The 23807-nt window shown below is 35.5% G+C and overlaps 1 protein-coding gene across 1 annotated transcript in view; it reads left to right on the top strand.

Annotated features, from left to right (window-relative positions):
* Nucleotides 1–9396: 9396 nt before the first annotated feature.
* LOC104543221 (metabotropic glutamate receptor 8) overlaps nt 9397–23807 on the top strand; it is a gene marked incomplete at both ends in the record, with an annotated part of 86282 nt that continues 71871 nt past the window's right edge. Inside the window, one exon of the mRNA XM_010187775.1 lies at nt 9397–9597. Within this exon, the coding sequence (XP_010186077.1) occupies nt 9397–9597 (201 nt within the window). The remainder of the gene's footprint in view (nt 9598–23807) is intronic.

Below are 23807 nucleotides of genomic sequence, written 5' to 3'. Positions count from 1 at the left end.
ATTTTCCTATTTGCATTATTATCCTGTAGTAGTAGTAGTACTGTTTTATTAAATCTGTTAGTTTTATTTTCCAACCCATAAAGTCTCTCTCCCTTATTCTCTTTTTTCTTCCCTTCTGGGAAGGGGAGAGGGGTTAATAGAGAGCATCTGTCCAGGATTTAGTGGCCGGCCCAGCCCTAAACCACGACAAATTGGGATTTATCTTGCATAATGCTATTTCACTAGGAGTTAACTATGTACTCTAAGCTAGTCATACGAGAAAGTCAGTTCAGAAGTGCACTTTAACCTGTTTTTTAAATGCTTATTTTCAGAGAGAAGGGAGTGTTATCATTGGAAACAAAAAAAAAGCTTTCTTTAGGCTAGACAATGAACTGTTAGGTCACTAAAGCTGTATGAGATGCATCCTGCCTAAGAATTAAGTTCAAGGAAATACTACAAGCTGATGAAATCTCCCTTTCAGGAGCAACCAAAGTTTTTCAATACTTGATGTGAAATCATGATGTCAAAATGCTTAGTCTGAGTGGGACTTTACAGTACATTCAAAATCTATATTTAAAATCTCTGCATAACCAAGCTATCAAATATTCATTGCAGAAATGGTCCTGATGTGATGTTGCTGCCCTTAGCTTTCAAGCCAAGCTGGAGCAGACATCCATCACACATGGTCCTCATTTGATGCAGGAGCAGATAATTCAGCCTAGAGAAGGGGCTTCAACATAAAGCTCTTTCCACTGGCTCAGCTGAAAAGGCTTTAAATTCCTATAGAAGGATTAGTAACAAGGGGTAATGAAAGGGATGTAGCATCTCAAACTGATACTTTTCTTTCCTTCGGTAAATAGCCAACTATGAGCTCTTCGCAGACTAAATTAGTCTGCTTTTGTGGAGCTTCACATTGAACTAAAGAAAAATGCTTAAATCTCTGGTCAGTAGTCTGAAGTAGAATAGAAGTAGTAGTAGAATATGACTAGTTCAGATGTTGCAATAGTTTTGATGAAGTCTTGCTGTAGCTTAACTCTCTAGTCTCCATATAGATTCATACCAAATAGTAGTCACAAATATTTAAGAAAGTGATGTGCTTGGATACTTCTATGTCTGTTTATACTCCTAACAAATGCTTTCCAATTGCAGGAAAGGGTTTTCTTAAGCAGGATCTCAATTAAGTTTGTAACTAAAAATAATACTCCTGAGAATCAAAGTCCCTAGAGTTTCAGGTCTGAAGCTTAAACTTAAAAGCTCTCACAGTCAATAAGCAGAGGAAAGGATTTTTTTATGTAGTGCTGCTATGTGCTGAAGGTCCTCTGAGATTAAACGCTAACAGACAGTGAATGAATTCAGTTACTTGTACCAAATCTTTTCTCTTTTTGATAGCCATTGCTATGGGCTTTGTAGTTATACACTGAAGTCTGCACTAGAAGTTCTTGCAGCCTATGGGGTTTTAGAGTTATATCAGTTATTTCCACCCATGTGCCCAGACTAGTGCACTAACAATTTCTCCCCATAGTTAGAAATACCCATGGGTAATCTGTGTTAGAAAATGTAGGTTCTGTCTGCATACTTACCTCAAGATCTGAAAAGATGCCTCTTTTTCAGATTTGTTTTAAACTTGAGAAATTCAGCAAAGCATTTGGTTGGTTATTCATGCTAACACTCACCTGTATACTGATACTATCCTGATAAAGAGATGTGGAATTTCTCCAAAATGTTGTGTTCTTGCTTATCGTACATACCTAAAAGAGTGTGCTATGCTATCAGGGTGCAGGATTGAGTTGCTCAGCATGTCTTTGGATCCCAGCTATGAAATAAGCAGGATACACAGCAGTGGCAAATTTTCATAGAAGTTTAAGTAGGATGGAGACTGACAAACGCTTCCACATTATTGTGTTATTTTATCTGCTATTATTAATGGAAACATTTATATTTCTGGGTACAGAAGTTCAAGGAAGAGTCAAAAAAGGTTGACCTAACTTTGAGAGTTAAAGCTTGAACAATATTTAAAATGTCTTTGATCTAAATGTCTTAGAACTTCGTTAGCAAACAAGAAGTAAGTTTTCTCCATTATCTTAATGTTATTTTGTTCAGAAAGCTCAAATAAAACTCCTGACATGGTTTAGTTATGACAAACACACCTGTTTTTATAACATAATTAAAACATTTTTTTCCTGCACCATTTTGTTTTGATCAAAAAACCAGTGAAAGAGCACTCCTCATTCATAACTGAAATTGTCAACTTTTGAGGCTGAAATTCCCTATTTTTTAAGAATTTAGAGAATAGTAATTAATGGTAAAACTCAGGGTTTTACAATTGAAACTGTCTTTTATTTGTAACTATATACTCATATATATAAAATGAAATCTTAAATCTGACAACTATATAAACTGAACTTACTTCTCCATTAGATTTTTGGTTTTATAAGTAAAGCAGAATAGATACAATTAGAGGGTTAATAAGTCCAATACCATAGTGAAATAGATTCAAATCAACTACTTTAAAACACTAAAACTAGAAATATAGAAGAATGAAAGTGATAGTGGGTCAAAAAAAATGCACAAGTGTAAGACTCAAGCAAAATTGAGTTGTGAATCTCTGAGTTCTGTGTCCTTTGTAAAACAAAAACAGAAGCAGCAGCAAGGGTGGACTTGAGTGATATTTAAATAACTGTGTAAATATTTAGGAAACCTGTGAAATGCATGGAATGAATTATAAAGATTGATTTGAAAAATTTGACTGTGGTTTGCTTTCTGGCATAAAACCTGGAGAAAATCTAACAAAACCTATTGTGACATCTGATTTATTGATTGCTGTGAACCTTGCTTAGTAGTGCAATAGTCTCTCACCCATGTATTTAAATTTCTACAGTGTTTTCCTTCTGTTCTGCAGGCATTCATGTAGTGGGTACATGGTTTCAGGTTGTCAGACATATTGTAGCTAGAAAGTGAACCAGTATAGGTGAACAGACCCCTGCCAGAGCACCATCTTTAGAGGGCAAGAATCTTCTGGCAGTAAAATTCGTCGTGCTCTGCCTGCAGTTTCAAAGCTGCAATCTGTTGATAACAAGGACTATAACTTTTTAAGATGTTATAACCAGCTGCAAGTTTTAACCACACTAAATAATATATTCCTACATGGGCAATTCTATTGATACTTACTAGTGACATACCTGAAAGAAATATTGCTTATCCCACTGTGTTTTTGATACGTATTTTCTTTTAAATGCATGGTGCCATTCTTGATGTGGTTGGCAGAAACCATATCCAATGGTGCCTCCTCATTATTTGAATGCAGTGATTACTGCTTAGCCTGACATATAAATCAGAGCAAATTTTGGCTCAGCAAGATGGTGTTTTACACAATGCTGCTACTGTTAGATGTAGTAGACTCAGGTTTTAAATATTTGAGAGTTCTGATTGCCTGTGTTCTCCAGCTCTGTACACTATTTCAAGGAACAATAATTAAGCAATGTAAAGGCATTAACTAGAAAACGGAAAATTTTTGACTCTGATAACAACATTCAGACTGTAAGGGACTCTCTCAAAGCACAAAAATAAGGAAGACGATAATCTTCTGTTAGCAATGCAACTTCAGTTTGTTTTTCAAAGAGAAAATACTTTAGTAATGTCACATGTAGTAGGAGCAAAAAACCCCGATATGATGAGAATAATTGTTTAATTCCAGTTTGATGTAAGCTATTGTGGATATTGTGCAGAAGTGTTTTGCTGAAAAAAATTTCCAATTTACTGTGAATGTCAGGAAAAATATTATGGTATTTCCAAGGTAAAATGTTTGTGGGCAGAGGTAAAATTTTTAAGGTATTTCATTTAAAGAACCAGGCAAACAAAAAAGCTAGTTTCTCATTTATGGTGATGTTAGAGTGAAAATTATTGAAGCATACTACTTACATGAAATGTTCATTTTGCTGTTTTCTGTTTGAAAAATCTTTTAAAAATATGCGGTTCCAGTCCAGTTCTGTGTAGGAAGTATTTTAAAATCTCCACATTATTTTAGAGAGTGAAAAACTGTTTCTTTATCAGACTTTCATTAATTGGTCTTGCTGTCTTGTTTTTCTGGGTTTTTTTTTGTTTGTTTTGTTGGGTTTTTTTTGTGAGTTGGCATGAAGAGACATAACCTCAGAAAAATTACATGAAGTGCCAGTTCATGAAACCACAAAACCACATCTGTCAGTTGTTGGAAAATAGACAGTCAAACTGCTTCGTTTCACTATCATTGCTTCGACATTCTCAATTTTCTTTTTCAAATGGCTGAGAAAATTGATATAATCCTTAACTTCCTCTCTGAATTGCTTCCTAAACTGTCACCATAATGTTACAGAGCAGCCGCAGGTTTTGTGATGCTCTCTGCGAACTAACTCACGCACAAAACAAGCATCACTGTTCCCATGCAGCTATTAGAAACCTCAACTCCCCTACCATAAAAGTATATCATCCCCTTAAGTTTGAGTAACAGAAGATGATGATATCTACTGCATTATTTGTTCAAAGAGAGCAAACTATAATGTGTCAGGAAAACAGCTGAATAATCAGGAAGACTTCAATAGGAGCAACATATGCTCCTGGTGCTCCCTGCTGAGCCTGCTAAAATGGCTTACAGTTACAGATGCCAACTTTCTGCGGAAAAAAATGTTGCTGCAAAGATGGGAATTTCTAACCAATTCTGACAAATAGAGGACTATCATGCCTGAGCTGAAGCGTAGTGGGAGACTGCATACAAATTATTATGATTTGTTTGTGATTGTGATTGGCACACACAGAGAGATCAATCTCAGCACAATAATATTTATCTTTTATTTTGTTTGCTTCCAAGTGCAGCTTAAGTAAAACTGTTTTGTGAGCCAAGTAATGGGGATAAATAATTTAGCAGTGAGTTAAAAAATGTGAAAATTGTAACTGTGACCTGATAAAATGTTACTGAATTTCCAAGATCCAGACTTGTCAAAACAGAAGTTTGGTATAAAACCCCAAGTTACACAGATGCACCAACTGTCTTTAAGCAGTAATTGTCCACAAGCACATATGACAAAGGCAGGTAAAAGGAAGCAAATAGAATAAAGCTGATAATAAGTAACCATTTTGCCAGTTATCATTTTCACAATAGTTTTATTGTAATTTTTCCCCCCTCCCTCCACATTACTTGTCCTCCCACTGTTACCCCAGAAAGATTTCTCTACTTGTTTAGAGCACAGTCCATAATAGAGTTGTTTTGTCACTCAGCACATGTGAGAGGTGACGGAGGGACAGAAGAGTGGATGGGAATGTGGAAAGGTGGGAGGAATACAAGCTCTCAGACAGGACTCTTCCCTTGCTGGTGACAAATGCAAGTTAGGAGAGTCCTTTCCTTCCTGCAGTGGGACTTCTGTCACTGTTAAGCCAACTGTTCACATTGCTGTTCCCCAACTGAAGGACAGGGCATGCTTTGGGTGGTTTTTTAAACTGGATTTGTTTGTTTGTTTGTTTTCCAATGAATATTAATTTTTACCAAAATTACCAACCAGAAGGGTAAGATACATAAATCAAACAATAACAAACAAAAGTGGCTTGAAATAGTATAGAAGGAAATTTATAGTTAGCAGCTGAGTTTTTCCAAGCAGACATAGAATATTAGTCTGTTGCTAGATGTAACAATAATCGCACAGAAAAATCAGAAGTATTACATTAATATTTTTAAGTTAGTGAAATAAAAGATGTAAACCTACCAGATGATGAAAAAAATATCATTTCCATTTTAACTAAGTGAAAGACTATGGCCCATTGCAACAACTAAATGTTAGAGATCTTAAAAAGCACATTTCTCTAATATCTACCTGAGTGTTTTCAGAGGGGAAAGTTGGAAGTTTTCTGAGTTTTTAACTTTAAAACATTTCTATTATGAGATACAAATTGTTATTTTCTTTCAAGTCACCAGCACGTGTAGAATCATGCCTTGTAGGGCTCAGGGTCAAGCTATAAATGAAACTGTTATTACTTGATATACATGTCCGAAGAAAAACTATAATCCTGTCTTCCAAACATGTAATATTATCTCTATAGTAGCTGACCATATTTATGGCTTAGACAATATGCATCATTTTACTGCTGTACACTAAAATTTATTTAGGGCAGTGTAATATAATTTAAGCTGATGTGTTCTTGTTATATTTATAAATTATTGTTTTAGATTTTTGAGAATTCCAGAAAGGGAAGACGAAAAGAAACCTAAAAAGAAAGAGGACATAATCCAATTTATCTATTTTCTTGTCGTGCAGAGCACAGAGACTCTTCTCTATTGTCTTCTGAGTTTGAAAAGTTTAAAACTGATCATAAAGTCATAGAATTATAGAATGTGTTGTGTTAGACCTTTATAGGTCATCCAGTCCAACCCACCTGCAATGAGCAGGGACTTCTTTAACTCGATCAGGTCATACAGCACCCCATCAAGCCTGGCCTTAAATGTCTCCAGAGATGAGGCCTCCACGACCTCTCTGGGCAACCTGTTCCAGTATTTAACCACCCTCGTAGTGAAGAACTTCTTCCTAATGCCTAATCTAAATCTACCCTGATCTAGTTTAAAACCATTCCCCCTTGTCCTATCACTACCTGCCCTTGTAAAAAGTCCCTCCCCAGCATTCCTGTAGGACCCCTTCAGGAACTGGAAGACTGCAGTTAGGTCCCCCCGCAACCTTCTCTTCTCCAGGCTGAACAACCCCAACTCTCTCAGCTGGTCCTCATAGGAGAGGTGCTCCAGCCCTTGGATCATCTTTGTGGCCCTCCTCTGGACCCACTCCAACAGCTCCATGTCCTTCTTGTAATGAGGGCTCCAAAGCTGGACACAGTACTCCAGGTGGGGTCTCACAAGTGTAGAGTAGAGGGGCAGAATCACCTCTCAATCTGGTGGCTACGGTTCTTTTGATGCAGCCCAGGATGATAATTCTGTGGTGATGATCACCCTTTTGGATGTAAAGAAACATGTTCTGTCCAAATAAATTCTTTTTTTTTCTCTGAAATTTATGTGATAAATTAGTTTATGATCACATAGTCATAATAGTGGAGGTAAAATATTATGCTGTGGAAGAAATTTATGCAAATTCTATGTGTGTTTAAACTACAGTGTAACATAGGGGAGTGTAATACATAATTTTTTCTCCCTTTAAAAATCTGTACCACTTAGTACAATGTACTTACGTAAATGTTTACAACTTTTAGTGTTTTATGACTTAGCATTTATTACAGAAAATTATTCTTTCTGTCTTTCAATAATCCCCCACCATTAAACATACACACCAATCCATCTGATACGTGAAGGGAATTATATTTAGCTTGGCAATTAAAGCAGGTATCTCTCCTTCAAACTCCTCCTGCCCTGATCATCGTGTATAGAGGCTCTTGGGAGCCTGTGCAGGTTGTTGACTGCTGTGTGCCTGTAGCAGTTCTGTGAACTCTGATCTTCACTTGTTGTCTGGCAGTCTTTAACAAGGCAGGAATAATTAAAGATTCTGAGCTCTACCTATCACTTACTGTTGGAAACTAGTTTCTAAGTGGAATAAGTTAATAAAGTTGTGATCTAATTAAACCACATCTTTTCCATGCTTCTTTTGTGTCTAGACAATGCATTGCAAATAATTGTGTGATTTTCAGAATGTGCAAGAAAAAGTTTTTCTGTTTTGGGGTTTTGTTGTTGTTTTTCACTAGAGTCACACTATTTACTAATTATTTGCCAATGATTAGACAGCATGTCTTGAGAAGTGTGCATGAAGTTGTTTGTTATAAATCACAAAAATTAGTTATCTGCTTTCGTCTCCAAATAGTTAATAGTTTTTCAAGAGATAGGGATTTTTTTTTTTTACTAATCCCTGAGGAGAAATAAAAGCACATAATGATTTTGTGAAGCTATCTGTTGCTCCCAATGCTAAGGGATGTTTAAAGCACAAAACACTGCTGATTGTCAGTTCGTAAGTTTGTTCATATGTTATCATTGTAATGTGAGACAGTGGCACTAAAGTGCAGCAGGCAAACAGAAGGAAGGCTTCTGAGCAGACTCCCTGGCTTTCTTTTCAAGTCATATGGACTTGCATACTTTGCCTAAAGAAAGATCTCACATACAGTATATTTTCAGGCATAAACAATGCACTTTTAAACTTGGATACAACTAAAATCTTATTTTGAATTGATAAAAGCCCATGTTTAGAGATAAAAAAGAAACATTAAAAAAGATAGAATATTAAAATAAAAAGTTGCATAAACTTTTAGTTAATTTCTAAATAGTCTTAAGTAATGTGAATAGGTTATTTTCAAACTGAAGGAGTTATTAATCTGGTAGATAACCTAGGTATTTAATCTTGAGTTCACTGAGTCAGTGGAAACTTGAGTGTGATTTCAGCAGGGCAAATTTCACATTGAGAACTACAGAGCCCTCTTTCCCCTTGTGAATGAAGATTTTGAACCTTTGAAATCAGTGGCTGAATTCCTATACAGGACATGGGATTTCATGTTGGTTGTCTACTGTCTACCTAAAATATAGTTTTCCTTAGCTTTATTTTTTAATTTTTCCACTTAGTACTATCACCTATGAAGGTAAAAGGTTCTCTGGATTTGGACATAGATGATCAGTAACATGGTTTAGTGGCGAACTTAGTAGTGCTGGATCAATGGTTGGACTTAGTGATCTTAAAGGTCTTTTCCAATTGAAACCATTCTATGGTTCTATGATTAATGTGGGCAATTCTGGCAGAATCAAAATTTCATAATGTATTGATTTACTCTGTATTCCCTCTGAAGGAAAAATGTCCCTGTAGGAAATAGCAGACAGTGCACTGTTCTCAATGTGAAGCATAATTCACTAGTAAATACAGGAACAACGCCTCAGAATAAGCACTTTTCAATATGGAGACAGATGGCCACATCACTTGGCAAGCATTCAGCTTTTTTTCCCCGACATGTTTAAATAGCGTTTATCAAACAATAGACAGGAATAAAAATCAAGGTAGCCTTAAATTTATCTAAAACAGAATGTCAGACTGTTGCAGAAGTGTCCTATAAATAACAATAAACAGCTGTTGAATGAAAGTCAATAAGATGGAAAAAGAGTTTTTCTACTGGATTGTAGAAATACATATATCTGTATTTCTTTTTCTTGTAATGAAATGTTTTGTCCTCTTTCCCAGCCCAGAACTCAACATACTGTTTATATACCTGGCACAGTGTACAATGATTAGAGGCAAAACCAGATGGCCATATTTTTCCTTGTCTTGTTTATTTGGGTGATGAATGGATGAGTTCTAACTTTACCTATCAATCTGACTGTAATTATTTATGTTTTACTGTGAATTTTTGCACACAAATACTCATGCACATACACACACACACACATAAATAGAAGTAAACTGACTCTTTCTCTTTCTTCCTTAGGCTTAGAAAGAATTGCAAGAGATTCATCCTATGAGCAAGAAGGAAAAGTTCAGTTTGTAATTGATGCAGTGTATTCCATGGCCTATGCACTACACAACATGCATAAAGATCTCTGCCCTGGATATATTGGTCTATGCCCAAGGATGAGCACAATTGATGGTAAAGAACTACTTAGTTATATCCGGGCAGTAAACTTTAATGGTAAGTTACATATACTCTTTTTTTCCCTCCCTTTTTCTTCTTTAAATGTTTCAGAAGTGACAAGATGTGTTTTTTTCCTTATATAGGATGCTTTAAGGCACAATGGAAAACAGGATTAGAAGCAGTTCTCATTTAATCAGAACTGTGAATTTTTCCACCTGCTTTGAAACCCCAAGTGTATTTTTCGTCTTAGCATTAAGCTGCTCCCAAAAGAGGCATATGTTAAGAATCTGTAGATCAAAATATTCCGGTGAAAAGCTGCTATTATAGAAACAAGTGGAGGACTCATGCAGTCCTATTGACAGATTATAATCCTTTGACAGAGGTTGCTTATGTGTTTGCAAGAGAATGAATTGAAAAACATACCCTTTTGAATATTGCCATATTCTGAAATTACTGTTAACAATTTCCTTACAAAAGCGAATAGTGGGGAGTTTGCTTTCAATTTTCATATTTAAATCTCAATTAAAACACTTGTTAGCAGTTCCAGCTTCTTTTCCATTTCATTGTTTTTGACTCAGTGATTTAGTAAGCTTTAACACAACTACAATATATATTTTTAAACAACACCACATAATATTCTGTGCAGCTGGGATCTGCCTGCTGGGGAAACGTAGTTACAGATGTCTGTGCTGTTAACAGTAGAGGCCAATAAAGAATAGGATTAATTGATGAAGGTAGAAATTTGAAAAGGACAGAACATACTTGATGGCAAAATAAAGTTCCTGAAAACTTATGTTATTTCTTCAAAGTCATAACTATTGTAGACTCTATTTGCCATTATTTTACAAAGAAATGGCACAATGTGCTGTGTCTTGTTTGTTTGGTTTTTTTCCCTACTTGGTGGTAATTCACATACTAGACATGCTTTGTAACTATGCAGAGGGAAGCACTGTCTATCACAATTTATTCCAATGACCTCAGCTGCCAGCCTTTTTCAAAAAAGCACAAGGTCATTTTGAATTTAGTTTCCAAGTGAAAGCTTTTCTTGCTTTAGGTAATATACCAATCCCTCTGATTGATACAAATGTTGGCTGTAGTTCACAGTTTTTTCCTCTTCTAAGCCTTTTTTCTTCCTATGTAATGTTCATGAAAAGGGAATCCCTGTCTCCAGGAATATGAAGATAGAAAAAGTTTAAATGATTCTTTAGTGATTTTAAAGAAAACCTGGAGCAAAACATGTTGCTGGCAAATGGGAAATGTTGTTATGATGACAAAAGTAGGCAGCGTATTGTAAGGTTTGCAGTGATAATTATCTGCATTTCTAGTAGATATTCTGGGACTGTGTTGTTAATGCACAAAGAAAGTGATCTGTTTTCATTTGGTGAGCATGGAAGTTTAGCATAAAAAGATAAGCTGTGCATTTTATATGAAACCATTCTCTCCCTAGATTATTGTATTTCATCAATACCTGTCACGATTTCTCTCTCTGACTCTATTGCTACAAGGGGAGATGAAAGAGTGCAGTAAAACATTCTGGACACTAATGAAAAAGTATCTGGTTTTGAACTAGTGGTTACTGAAAGAGAAGAAAAAAGGAAAAAGAAAAAAAAAGAGAAACCTTTCTGTGAGGGTATTTTTCTGTCCCATGGGATACATTAACTCTTCCCTGTATTAGGCTGGTCCACATTATGTACTGGCATGCCAGTATTATTTTTTTTTTGGGTGCCTTATTTTCAGTCATCCATTGGGAGGCCTAAGCAGAGGACAATCTTTAACCCTTTGCCTTTTCCTATTAATCCCAAATTCCTGTTCCTCAGGACAGAGCTGAAGCTGAGACTGAGCAAGGTGAACAAACACATGAGTAGCGAGACCTTTTGTGCTGGGAGTTAACAGTAGTGCTGTGTGTCAATTTTGACATGCACACTAAGTTCAGTCATTGATAATGCAGTTATCACTTTGTTGAAAGTGAACTGATACATGAAAGGATAACTCTGGCTTTCACAGCCATTCAAGGAAACATTTTTCTTTCCTAAAAGTCACAGTACCACAGCATTGCTGAAGCTGGCAGGGACCTCTAGAGATCACCTACTCCAACCCTCTGCTCAGATCAGTATCTGCCAAATCAGGTTACTTAGGACTGTGTCCAGCCAGGTTTTAAATATATGCAAGGTTGGAAAAGCCTCCAAAATTCTCTCTAAGCAATCAGTTCCAATATTTGACCATCTTCGCAGTAAAAAAGTTTTATGCTTAAACAACTTTTCCTGTGTTTTAGAATTAACTCTCTGCTCTTCAACGTGCTAGTAATTTCTAATATTGAGAAATAACTGGCATTTTTGAGACAGTCAGTTCTTCTTTTTGTTCAATATCAGTTTCCCCACATGATTCTACCCTTATGCATACCAAACCAGTTTCTCACCTCTCTTAATTCAGTATATCCTTCTTAACCAAGGTAGTAGCAACCAGGTGAAAGTCCAGATAATATACTGTCACATTCAACTTAGCATGATTTGTATTATGAAGGACACCTGTCTGCATTATGGAGGATATTTGCAAGGGGAAGTTTATCGGAGTAAGTGTTTTGGTTTTGATTGCAAGTAATCACTTAAAAACTGTTTATTTTTGTTTACTCTATTTATTTCTACTTAGAAATTATGAAGATTTTTCCCCTGAAGGATTCATCTGTGTAATATTCTATGACACCTTCATGACTGAAGGGTGATCATAACCACCAGCGCACAATGTACTGATGTAATCGATATGACATTTGCTTCTGCTTAGATATTCTTTTACCCGTTGTATGCTAAATGCAGAAAATCTCCCAGTTCAGCATGATTTTGAAGGGGATATAACTTCTTCATTTGAAATAGAAATAAATAAATTTATTTGTATATGAGATTTGACTTACTGTGGAGTGTAGTCTCTACCTGCTGCCTGCGTTTTTCTTAGGACAGCTAGCAAAGCTTGGTGTCTAAAAACAGATGCTTTTAACTTATAATTGACAGTTTGATAATTAATTTAATAGGAAAAGAAACCTCTAACTTGTAACTGGTACAGCCTATTGCTGTGTGCATCAAAAGAGTTTTTAAATAACAGGAAAATAGAAAGCAAATGAGCTGAGATGTGACCTATTTAGTTCCCTGTGTTCTTGGTGGTCACTGCTAAAAAAACATAACCATCCCTTTCTGGCTATTGATCAATGAATACTTAGCACTCTCAGAAGTTTCATGCTCGTATATGTGTTTTTCCCAGGCAAAAAGGAAATGTTCTCACTTCATGGTGTTCTCATTTTAATAAAGGCTCCACATTTGAAAGATTCTTCCTACTAGTTTGTTTATAAAAAAAAAAGATATTTTTATATGAAACTGACATTTCATATTTAAAGTTATAGTAATTTTCTTCTGATAAAGTAGTATCTACAGAGAATAATTAAAAAATAACAAACTAAGAATGGCATTTCTCATGGAGAATTTTGAGCCCTCCAGACCATCGTTATTGTGGAATCAGCTGTTTACAAAATACATCTTTGCCTACCGTCTTTTGAAGTTGCTAAGAGATCAATCTGTGCAAAACTCTCCTGAATTAATATTCAGCTCAGACTGTTAAAAATATTTTCTTGAAGAATGCTGACACCTCTCTATTCTTTCCCTGAGTACAAAATTTGCATTCTCAAATCATTATTTATCATTAAAACAGAAGCTTTAAAATGGTGCCCTTTGAGGCTGATAAGTTTTGACATTTTTTAAGGCATTAAGCACAATAGTACTAATTGTCTCACTTAGAATGTCATGGAGCTATACTTCTAACCTCAGATTTTTAAGAATCCAACTCTCAGGTCCACAACTACCTACAGAGAAAAAAACAAACTACTTTTTGAAATAGTTGAAGTTGGTCACATCTGTGATTTTTTTGAGTTATGAGTTATTGTCCGTTCATAATTTAGGGGTTTGTACAGTCACACATGTTTAGCATCATATGTTGCCACTGGTATAATATTCTGGTATGGTAAAAAACTATCTAAGTATGATGGGAGATAATAGCAGATGACTAAGTAGATCAGACAGGGACAAACTCGATTAACAATGAATTGGGAAGGGCTGAACTCTCCTGACCTTGCTAGGATTCACTGTGGTAGCAACTCTAGTTTCACTAATCTGTACTCAGCTGAAGAAATAAAGCTTTCAGCTGCAGAAGTGGGAGCAGAAGAGGGAATGTCTGCTGCAGTTTTATTAAGATCTGTGATGTTTCTTCTGTTATAAGTGAATCACATGACACGATACCATGTAATTTTTTTTAGAAACCTTGGTGGTCAGAGGAATATTTGAAAACAAGGCTAAAGCTTAAAATAACATAGATCTGAACTTACAAAATCCCAGAATTCAAAAGAGTTAATTCTTTTCATGTACTTTTGTAATGGTTTCAGAGGTGTCAAATTTGGATGTGAATGCACTGGGGCTATGGTAGTCCATTTTTAATAAGAAATCCTGGTATCTAGTTCCCCCTTTGTGTTAAATTAAGAAAGGAGTTGTTACCTCTGTTAATTTGTTATTGGGGATGAGCAGGGGATGGTTTCAAATAAATTCTGCTTTGGCATGCTAATTATTTTACTGGAATTAATCCAGGTGGCTCTACAAGACACTAAAATTACACAGTGGTCTGAATCACTCTTAATGAGTTTAAATAATGTATGGTTATAATGTAAGCACACGCAGCAGGCAAAGCTTGGAGCTGCTGTGATTCTTACGTACATCACGATTCCATGTGATTAAAATCAGAGATTATGAAAATGCTGGGTGTGAAATTAGAAGGTAGAACCTAAAAGCAAATGTAATTTATAGCCATGCTCTTGCTTATGTACAGATCTTAACTACTGATTAATTGAGCAATATATATGCTCCACATAAAAAATTCATGATGTAGAACGTGACTGAGGTAAATTCTCTGTTTTGAGGAACAAGGTCTAATTCATAGGGTATTTTAATAATTAATATGTAAAGGAAGGTGATAAAGGATTTACTCTCATTACCCATGAAAACTGATTTGCATTTCCTGATAGGTGAGGATATTCAGATACATTAGACTACAATTTTCTGATACTGTCAAGTGAAAAACTCAAGCAATAATGAGAAGCAGGACAAACTAACCCATGCCATTTCGTGTGAAAATGTGTCTGAGAGCAAAGAAACTAGCTCCATAATGCATGTATTTTTTCCCCTTTTAGTTGGTGGGAGAAACCCCACGGTTGCAGTTCTGCAGTGTTATTAAACCCTTCAGATACTCTTACTGTCATTATTAACAGGAAGAAGGCATGCCATATGTTTTGATTAAAAGAATACCTTGACAATCTTCTCAACTTAAATGTTTAAATTTGAAGTCTCCTCTTCAATCAATCAAATCAAGTAAGAATGTTTGTATAAGTTACTAGTTTTGCCATATGTTTTGATTTATGACCTGTTTGGTAGGACAACAGTTCTGCAAGCTAGCAGGACAGTCATGAGGGGAAGTTATTTGCTTTTTTTGTACCTCTGTAACAGAATAACATGAGCCTTTTTAATTTTTCTAAACAACTTTTAGTTACAAAGCAAAATATAAACATTAGAGAAAATATTAAGGGGGAAAAAAGCAACAAGGATTTTATTATGAGTATTTGGTAATATAAATAAGCCCCATTTATAGTTCATTCATGTAAAAAAGTGACTTAATTGGTATTGGCTGATAAGTGACAAACTCAAAAAATGGAGCAATTCTGCAGGGATGTCGCTGCCAGTGAAGTAATCTTCACAAATCTTAGATTCTCATATAAAGAGGAAAATAAGCATTTCTTTACATTAAAGAGATTGACAGTGAAATCAGGTAGACTTAATACCATAGGACAGGAACTACAGTGAGCAGAGAATAAATTTATAATTAACAGACATTGCCGACATCATCAGAAAGCACAATTTAGTTATCCTGCTCTAGGGGTGCATTGTATTCAGCAGTAATCAACCAAGTTCAGATCTATAGTCAAGACACCAGTGAGTTGAAGAGTGAGTTAGATATATTAGACATGGCTACCAGATGTGGTCTTAAGCAAAAACAGGGAGAATCCAAGCCAACTAAACAAGACATCCAAGACGGAAGTGATGGGATTCAGTTCATCCCTTGCAGGCAAATAGGTTTCCCACAGTTTCAGTAGCTGGTGAAGTTTAAAGTAAGTGTCTGGTTCTCCATACAGGTGATAGGAAAGGCTGATACCTCTAAAGGCTACCAGAGACTGAGCCTGTCCATTAGCATTTAGGCACCATAGAAACTCAAGTACTTCTGTATGTTTTTCTGCAAGCAGCTCTGAGTCAGAGAGATTTTCTCAAAGGCTGGTTGAAGCATTTCTAATAGTATGAAATATTAAATACATGGAAGATAGTTTATCTTAGAAGCTTCTTTAATTTACTCCAGCAGAGGAAGCATTTGCTGTTATTCCTGAGGATTAAGGTATCCAATCATTTTGGACACAGAGCAGGTTATGTTTTATGCTGAACAGATTGGACCCAAAATGTTGTTCCCCATAGTCTTAGCCAAATCTCTCCCTTTTAAGCCTGGAATAAAATGGATTTGATGCACAGATTCCTGGAGCATTCTCTTTTAAATAGAGAGGCTGTTTCTCTGAATTCTCCTTTTATCTCTATCATCAAAATTGAACATTTGATAATTAAAGGTAAAATAATTTGCAGTAAAGATTTTTGTTGCCATTCTATGAATTCTACACATAGCAGACTTTCAAAGCGATGATACATTAGTGAGGCTTCCATATTAACATTTTTCAATTTGTGCCAATTTCTTTAGGTTATTAACTTTTATAATTACATTAGCATTTAATAAAAAGTAGTTTAGAATATAAGAAATACAGAGTACTCTTTATTATTAGTTACACTTGGAAGCCTAAACTTTTTTAAGTAAAGTCATAGGAACCTACTCAGATGGAATTGAAAATGGTGCTTCTCTTATACTTACAGCTCTATTAACAATTATCAGCTTGACTGGTACTCTGCTTGAGTACATTTTTATTTGCTGGTGGTTGAACTATTTATGTAAAGGTAGAATTATTAGAGAACACTCAGCTACATTTCAGAGTATGAAAATTTGGATGTGTTTTCAACTACTATATCAAAATATAAACAACAGTCATATCTTCCTCCTTTGATCCACTAATTACAATGAGTGAGGTTTATTATCCAGTATGATTAACTTTGATGCTGACTTGCCTAAACTTTAGGAGTTCAGCTGGAGAGTAAACCAGTGTGGTACAACTTTTCTATGTTAAGTCAAAGGGAAGAGGTTTGTGCCTCTGAACAATTCCAGAAGGGAATTAGAAATATGTAATACAGCAGTGCTAACTCTGTTTCAAGATGCAGATGGTAGAAATGCTGGAGCTTGGTCCTTCCTCCAAACTTTTTATATTAGTCTGGGATTTGGATGTGCACTAGAGAAATAAATTGACTTCTAAGCCTTTAATCCAAAGAAGACTGAAGCCTTATCCCAGAAGAATGCCTTAAACAAGTATAGGGCAAGAGTGGGAGGATATTCTTTAGTTTTGTTTCATTTGGGTAACAGTGCAGCTAAGAATGCAAAACTTCCTAGAAGCCCTATCCAAATAAACTCTCAGTATCTTATCTTAGTAGCACTAAGTGGCTATTTATATAAATTCATAGTTTTTATTGTATTTTTACTCAGGTAAAAAACAGAATTGAAGGAGAACCAACCAACATTGGTTAGAGGAACTATCACTATATTACCATAGTTCTAACATAAAAGACAAAATCTTGGTTTAGGGGAAAAAAAATGATAGTTGATTATTCCATCAATCAATTTTTTTCTTTCAATTAGCAATGAGAATTCAGATGTTATGCTATCATGAAACTAATATCTTTAAAGTTTCTTGTAGCATCCTTGCAATGTGTGAAATACAGCTTGATTAGGTAGCATCCTGATTAAAAGAATTTTCACAGCAATGGGAGTCACTAGTTAAGTCTGTTCTTGCTAAGCACCAAAATTTTGCAGTCTTTCAAGCAATAGTTTTGCTATGTCTCTGTTCCTACAGTTCTTTTTTTCATTTGCAATTCTAGGTCTATGCTATCATCTCCTTGTAACTTTTGCCATGTGTTTTAACTTAAGACAAATAAGGATTTAAAATTGCTGAAGAAATTTTTGATTAGAATTTATGAAAATAAGCAGCAATAAAGAAGTAGAAATTATGATCTATTTAAGTGTTTAATTAAGGAAAAATAGGTTCTTAAAAGATGATTGCAGTAAATTTTTCATCTTTAAGCTATGATCCTATCCTAAAAATACAATAACATGCAAGTACCACAGCAGATAAAAATAAGCATTGATTATTACTGTCCAGATGTTGCCAGTGCCTGGAAGCATTAAAAACCACTGAATCAACCTGAATACTCTGAGATTTTGAATATTTAACTACTTTGTTAAATTAGCTTACCCTTTTTATTTCATATCTTGAAATGGAACAATGTCATTCAGTTTACTGAAATACTTCTTGAAATGTAGGTAATTAATGTTACTTGTTCATTATTTGGTTGAAAAATCAGCTAACCAGTAAAAAGCAGAAATATGTTTATCAACACTAGGTTAATAAAGTTTCCACTGTAGTATAGTCAATAGAAAATTTACTGTTTACTTTAGTGACTCTGGAATACTGATGTTAATCAAACATACTGGAAATCAACTGTAAAAAGTAGTTACACTAACAGTTTTAAAGAATTGCTAAAAGAACAAGTTAAAACAAAATCGTCAGTTGGCGAGCAAAAAGATAGAAAAAACATTTACAATTACAATTACTTATTTTTATTATGAGTATCATCTAGTCTTTTAGATGTGGCTTCAAGTTTTGGTGTTGCACTTGCTCAGTACGGGAAGACAGTTTCTAAGAGCTTGGAAAGCATTGTAGTAATATAGTGGTTACCTGACCTGTCTGGGGAATTTAGAACATCCTGAGTTTACAGACATGCTCTCTGTCACATGTGTTTATCTGCAGGAGAAGAGCAACACAGTGAGAGACAGTCCTTGACATCCACTAAATGAATATTCTCCTGGGAGCTGTATGTTTTTCAGTGGAAAGGCAAGGGGAGTTTGTGTTTGCTTGTGGCAGGCAAAGGCAGCAGTTTGTACAGACTTGGCGGAAAGGAAGCAGCTATGTATCACCCATGCACGATATCCTACTGCCTCTTTAGAACTCCTTTTCTTTCAAGGTTTGCTATCAAACTCTTTAAAATAACAAGAAATCTGCAATTCTGTATGTTGTATTGTATGGAATAATAACATGGATACTTCAATAGTAGATTGCTTTGTTTTGACTGTAACGCTAAGCAAACAGAAATAATCACATAAGACACGTTATTGCTCACTCTGAGCTCCAGCTGGACCAATGTTTGACTTTCCTGTTTGGCCCTGCAGCCACTCTAGGACTACCCTGGCTTTGCTCCAATATAGCTTGATCCCAATTTGAGAGACAAAAATGTATTGGCACTGTTCCTGTGCCACACATAATCACATTTTATAAATATATCCCTAGGTAGCATTAAGTCACAATTCATAATATGGCCATTTATGGTAGCTATGTCCCACTTTTTTGAGGTAATTGTTATGCATTTTAAAGGAAAATGAAAGTGATGTATGGGACCTCAAGTCACCATCTGCCTGCAGGATGTGCAGCTACAGGGCGGTCAGACTCTTCAGCGCACGCCAGGCTGTGCAAACTTGAAAGGCTTATTTAGTCCAGTCCTAGTTCCTACCCAGAGATCTGAAGAGAAAGCCTCGGGATATTAAAGTCTACTGCTTATCATGTTGGAGAAAAACAACTAAAGGTGCTTAGAAATTACCCTTGTATTGACATACAGCCACTGTGGGAAAGTTTCTGCTAAGCCAGCTGGCGTTTAAAGGCTCCAATTCTTGATAGTTACAAATTGTTGTATTGATCCTCCCTTATGCATGGACTAACTGCTGCTCAAACACTGATAATTCTTTCTCTGTTTTGCACTTTCACTGTTTCTTACCAAGAAGGGATACTGTTCATGCATAAAGTGCTTAGGCAGGATTTCTTGCTTACCTGAGCATAAAAAGCACATGGTTTAGTTCTTATTGTAGTAAATGCGTTGCCCCAAGCCTTGTATGGTAAATCAGAAAATTCTGAGGTATGTGTAAAATAAAAAGAAAATAACGTTCAAGCAGATGTTCCCAAACCTAAGAAAGCTGTTGATTTTTAGTTCCAGTTATGGATGAATGTTGAGGTTGTTCCTTATTTCAGCCAATTTGCCATAGACCTAATTTGACCTTTTGAAGAATTCTCAGGTCTCTGTTGTTTGCCTGGTATGCGGTATCCCTGGGTTACTGCATGACTAAGACAAAAGGTACCTACAAATGTTATTTTATTTATTTGTTTTCTTTTTTCTTTGCTTATGTAGTCCAGGGACAACACTTTATCTTTTCAAGGCATTTTTAGACAACGTAGATAATTTTTAGCTACTAAGTCCACAGGTGCTGGGCACTGAATTGTCAGGTTTGCTCAAGTTCATTGTTGCAAGTTGTGAAGGGTCAGAGCAAAGATATATGCCTTCTGCCAGCTATCCTGCTGCAGACATACCCATCTGCAATATACACCTACAATCCCTGTTGTTATTGAGCGATTCAAGTTCTTAACACTTTTACCAATTTACACAACAAAAGTGCATCAAACACTTGAAAAGTATTTTTCTAATGTATGTGGTTTTTTCAGTAGTTCTTGGAACAGGATCGTATATTCCAATTCCGAAGTCATTAAATATTAAAAAAAAAACTTTACAAAGCCAAAAACCTTATAAAATAGTTCAATTCTTACACTGGATTGAAACAGTATTACAAAGCATAAGGCCTTTTGAGAGAAAATTGTTTATCCTGTTTGTCCTATGTCACCTGGAAAAAACCCAAGCTGAACAGGCTTTGATTTGGAGAATTTTTTTTTCTTCTGTCTTATTGTTTATTTGATTTTGGTCTCAATCAAACTAAAATTAATTTTATGAAGAATCAAAATCTCTCCAGGCTCTACAGCTGTACTGGTGAATGATGTTCTTATCAGTTCAATCACTAATGAAAACCAACAATTAATTAACTTTCCTGACAAGGATGCTGATTTCATTGAGCAATTGCAAGAAACTCTTTTCATGGCTCTGGTCCTTGAGTGAAAACCTCTGGGAAATCAGTCCCAGGAACAGAGTCTCTTAGCTTCCACTATTACTAACCTTCATGGCAAACCTGTCTGAAATTTGGGCAGGGCTCTGTCATGCCAAGGTAGTGCCATGTCAGCAGAGCTAAGACTTGCTTCCCTCAGCAGGCAGCATCTCTGTGAGTCTGTAGCTGCATTTCTCATGAATTCTCTCCAGAGAGTACAACTCAGATCAGAGATATGGGCAAAAAAGGAAGCTGTGCTTTTCCCTCTTGGGTCTGAGCTGTAAGGAGGGTGAAGAAGCAGCAGTGTGCCTCACTGGTTGGACTAAGCAGCTCCTGAAAGTGGGGATGTAAATGCTGGTCCTTCAGAATCCTGGAGGTGCAAATCCATGCCACTTGAACAGTTCTTGGATAACTAAATTTAACTCAGGTCTTGGTCACCAAAATAGGCAGGAGAACTCTTGTTCTTTCTGTTGCTTCTTTTCCTGTAAAGAGGTCTTCCTGTTTCATACAAGTGATTTTTCAGGTTGTGAAGTTCTTGAACTTTGTGATGTATTGTAGTTAAATGAGAGGTGGTCAAGAAAGAGAATATTTCTAATGAGATTGTGTGTCTTCAGAGATCTTTTACTGAGGATTAATACAGATCTATCATTATATATTCACCTTTATTTTCTTGATTTGGTATGTGCATCTGTTACTCCTAACATATTGTTAAGATGATTATAAATGTTATTAGTTTTTCTCCTTTTCTACTGCTACAATTGCTTCTTTGTCCTCCCTCAGAGGTCCCTCTGCCAGAATCAATAACATCCAGATCAATGGAAGAATATTTTTGAAAAAGTAAATCTTTCATCTTCATGGTCCAGACTTGCTAATGATTTCTAAAGGAGTATTTACCAGGAATGAGCACAGACCTTGACATGAAGTGCCAGAGGGATATGTAACAAGAGGGGTTTATGAGTAGGGAAATGTAGGATATTGAAACCTGACAATAATACAAAACAGTGGACAAAGCACTGAGGGTGAGAACAAGTGAACATGACTTTCAGAGAACAGGGTCACAAGCCAATGCTTGAACCATGATTTGTTGCCAGGAAATGGAAAGTAGTAAGGTTAGGCACAGAAAAACAGAAGGGTTTATAACTTCAGCAGATTGACATGCTACAAATATTGAACAGTAAATAGACTAGAAACTGGGGCTACTTATAATGGTATTGCTTTTTCTTTCTTTTTTTTTTCCTCATAAGAAATAACAACAAACAATACATATGACAATGTAGGTGATAAAAGATGAAGTTTTTCCTAAAATTGTAAAAGCTAGTAGCAAAACTACTATGATCTGTTCAATTTGCCATAATCTGTGTAGGTCGTGCAATTGGATAAAGTGGAAAAGGGTATAAATATAAAAATGGAATAATACAGGGACACAGAAATTTTAGCTATTTATATAGCAAAACAGTATAGGAATGGAATTCATTTTATTTCACATTAGATACATTGCAGATGCCTACACATGAACTACTTGATTACACTGCTTTTGTAGTGAATGGAGAGAAAGCCACTCAGTGGAGCATGGTTCACCTCATCTTTTACTTGTCTAAAATAAACCAGATGAATTGTGCCGTAAAGGTGCCTCTACTAACAGCAGAACAAATTATAAAATTATATCAGCTTTAGATGTCTATGCTGCAGATTTCCAAAGACCGATGAGATGACTCTGGTTTTTGGAGAAAAATGAGCTTGAGGAGGGAAGCTAGGAATAAAGGGATAAGAGCTATTATTATAAATCACCTGAAAGTTGTCTACAAAATGAAAGAGGAAATGGCAGAAACTTAGAATAGGTGCAAAAGCCATGTGATAACACCACTTTGCAGAGAGATTTTAATCTAATTACCAGTAACAATAACCATAAATTATTTAATAGTAAAATTAGACTACTATTTTGTGTCTGCTTTAAAAGCAATGAAAGGAGAAGTAATCCATGTGGAGTTCTCTGTCATATACACAGAAATTGTATAGACCAATTAAGATACATCCAAATGATAAAATCTCCTTACAGAGAAAACTATTAATGTTGAAGAAGATAGTTAAAATGCATCTTGTCAAATAAGATTTTAAATTACACCAATATGAAAACACCTTCAAAAGTGGAAAAAAAAAAGCTTGTGGTTTTAAAACTAACAGTGGAAAAGAAAGAGAAAAGGAAATGTCAATAACAAAGAAGCTTAATAAAAATAAAAATAAAAAATGTTCTCGAAGAACCTACTGTAACCAGTATGAAATATTGTGGATAGAAACATGTAAATGCAGAATATAATATATTGTGTGTCAGTGCAACATTTAGACAAGTAATTCTGACAGTAAGTGACAAGGGTTGACAAGACTGGAGATCTGAACATTAAACAAAAGAAACGATGAGCATGGGAGCAAGCAACAGTACTTACAAGGTTATTTATTATTTGGAACTCAAGCAAACTGGAGAAGTTACCTGGAAAGAAGAATTAGATGTGGTAGAGGAGTATTCTATTTAATTCTGGAGACTTTGGGGACCCCAAGGTGATAATGCTATTTTTCAGTTGTCATTTGTCAAGACTCGGCTGAGAAAGGGAGGAATTTTTGATAATTGTGGTTATAGAAATGAGATGAGGAAAAGAGCTGTATAATTCATTGTTCTGTAGCATTCACCCAATCTATCATTATGGCATCTGTCCACCCAGTGCAAAATGACCAACCATTTCCAGGAAAGAATGCAGTGTTTTCTAAGAAATGTATGTAAAAACATTTGATATGTAAGTGAAAAAGAAATAAGAATGAAAATGTAGACAGAAAGATGAAAGTTAGATTTAGAAGAGATGAATTTAAAAGTTTAATAACAGGTCGTCTTTCATGACTTCTTATGATGGCCTATTTAGGGATCTGTGATCTATATGAAGTCCTTGCAAGATTTACTGCTTGGAGATCATAATAAGGAAGGTCTACAAAATAAGATTTGGGAAAACATTTGGATAATATAGAGAATCTCAGTGTAATTGTGTTAGAGATCAAAATATGAAATAAAAATAATTTTGCAGCAT

This window comes from Mesitornis unicolor, unplaced genomic scaffold (assembly GCF_000695765.1).
Source record: "Mesitornis unicolor isolate BGI_N332 unplaced genomic scaffold, ASM69576v1 scaffold11977, whole genome shotgun sequence".
Taxonomy (NCBI): Eukaryota; Metazoa; Chordata; class Aves; order Mesitornithiformes; family Mesitornithidae; genus Mesitornis; species Mesitornis unicolor.
Note: the sequence above shows the minus strand (reverse complement) of the source record. Positions and strands in the feature narration are given on the sequence as shown.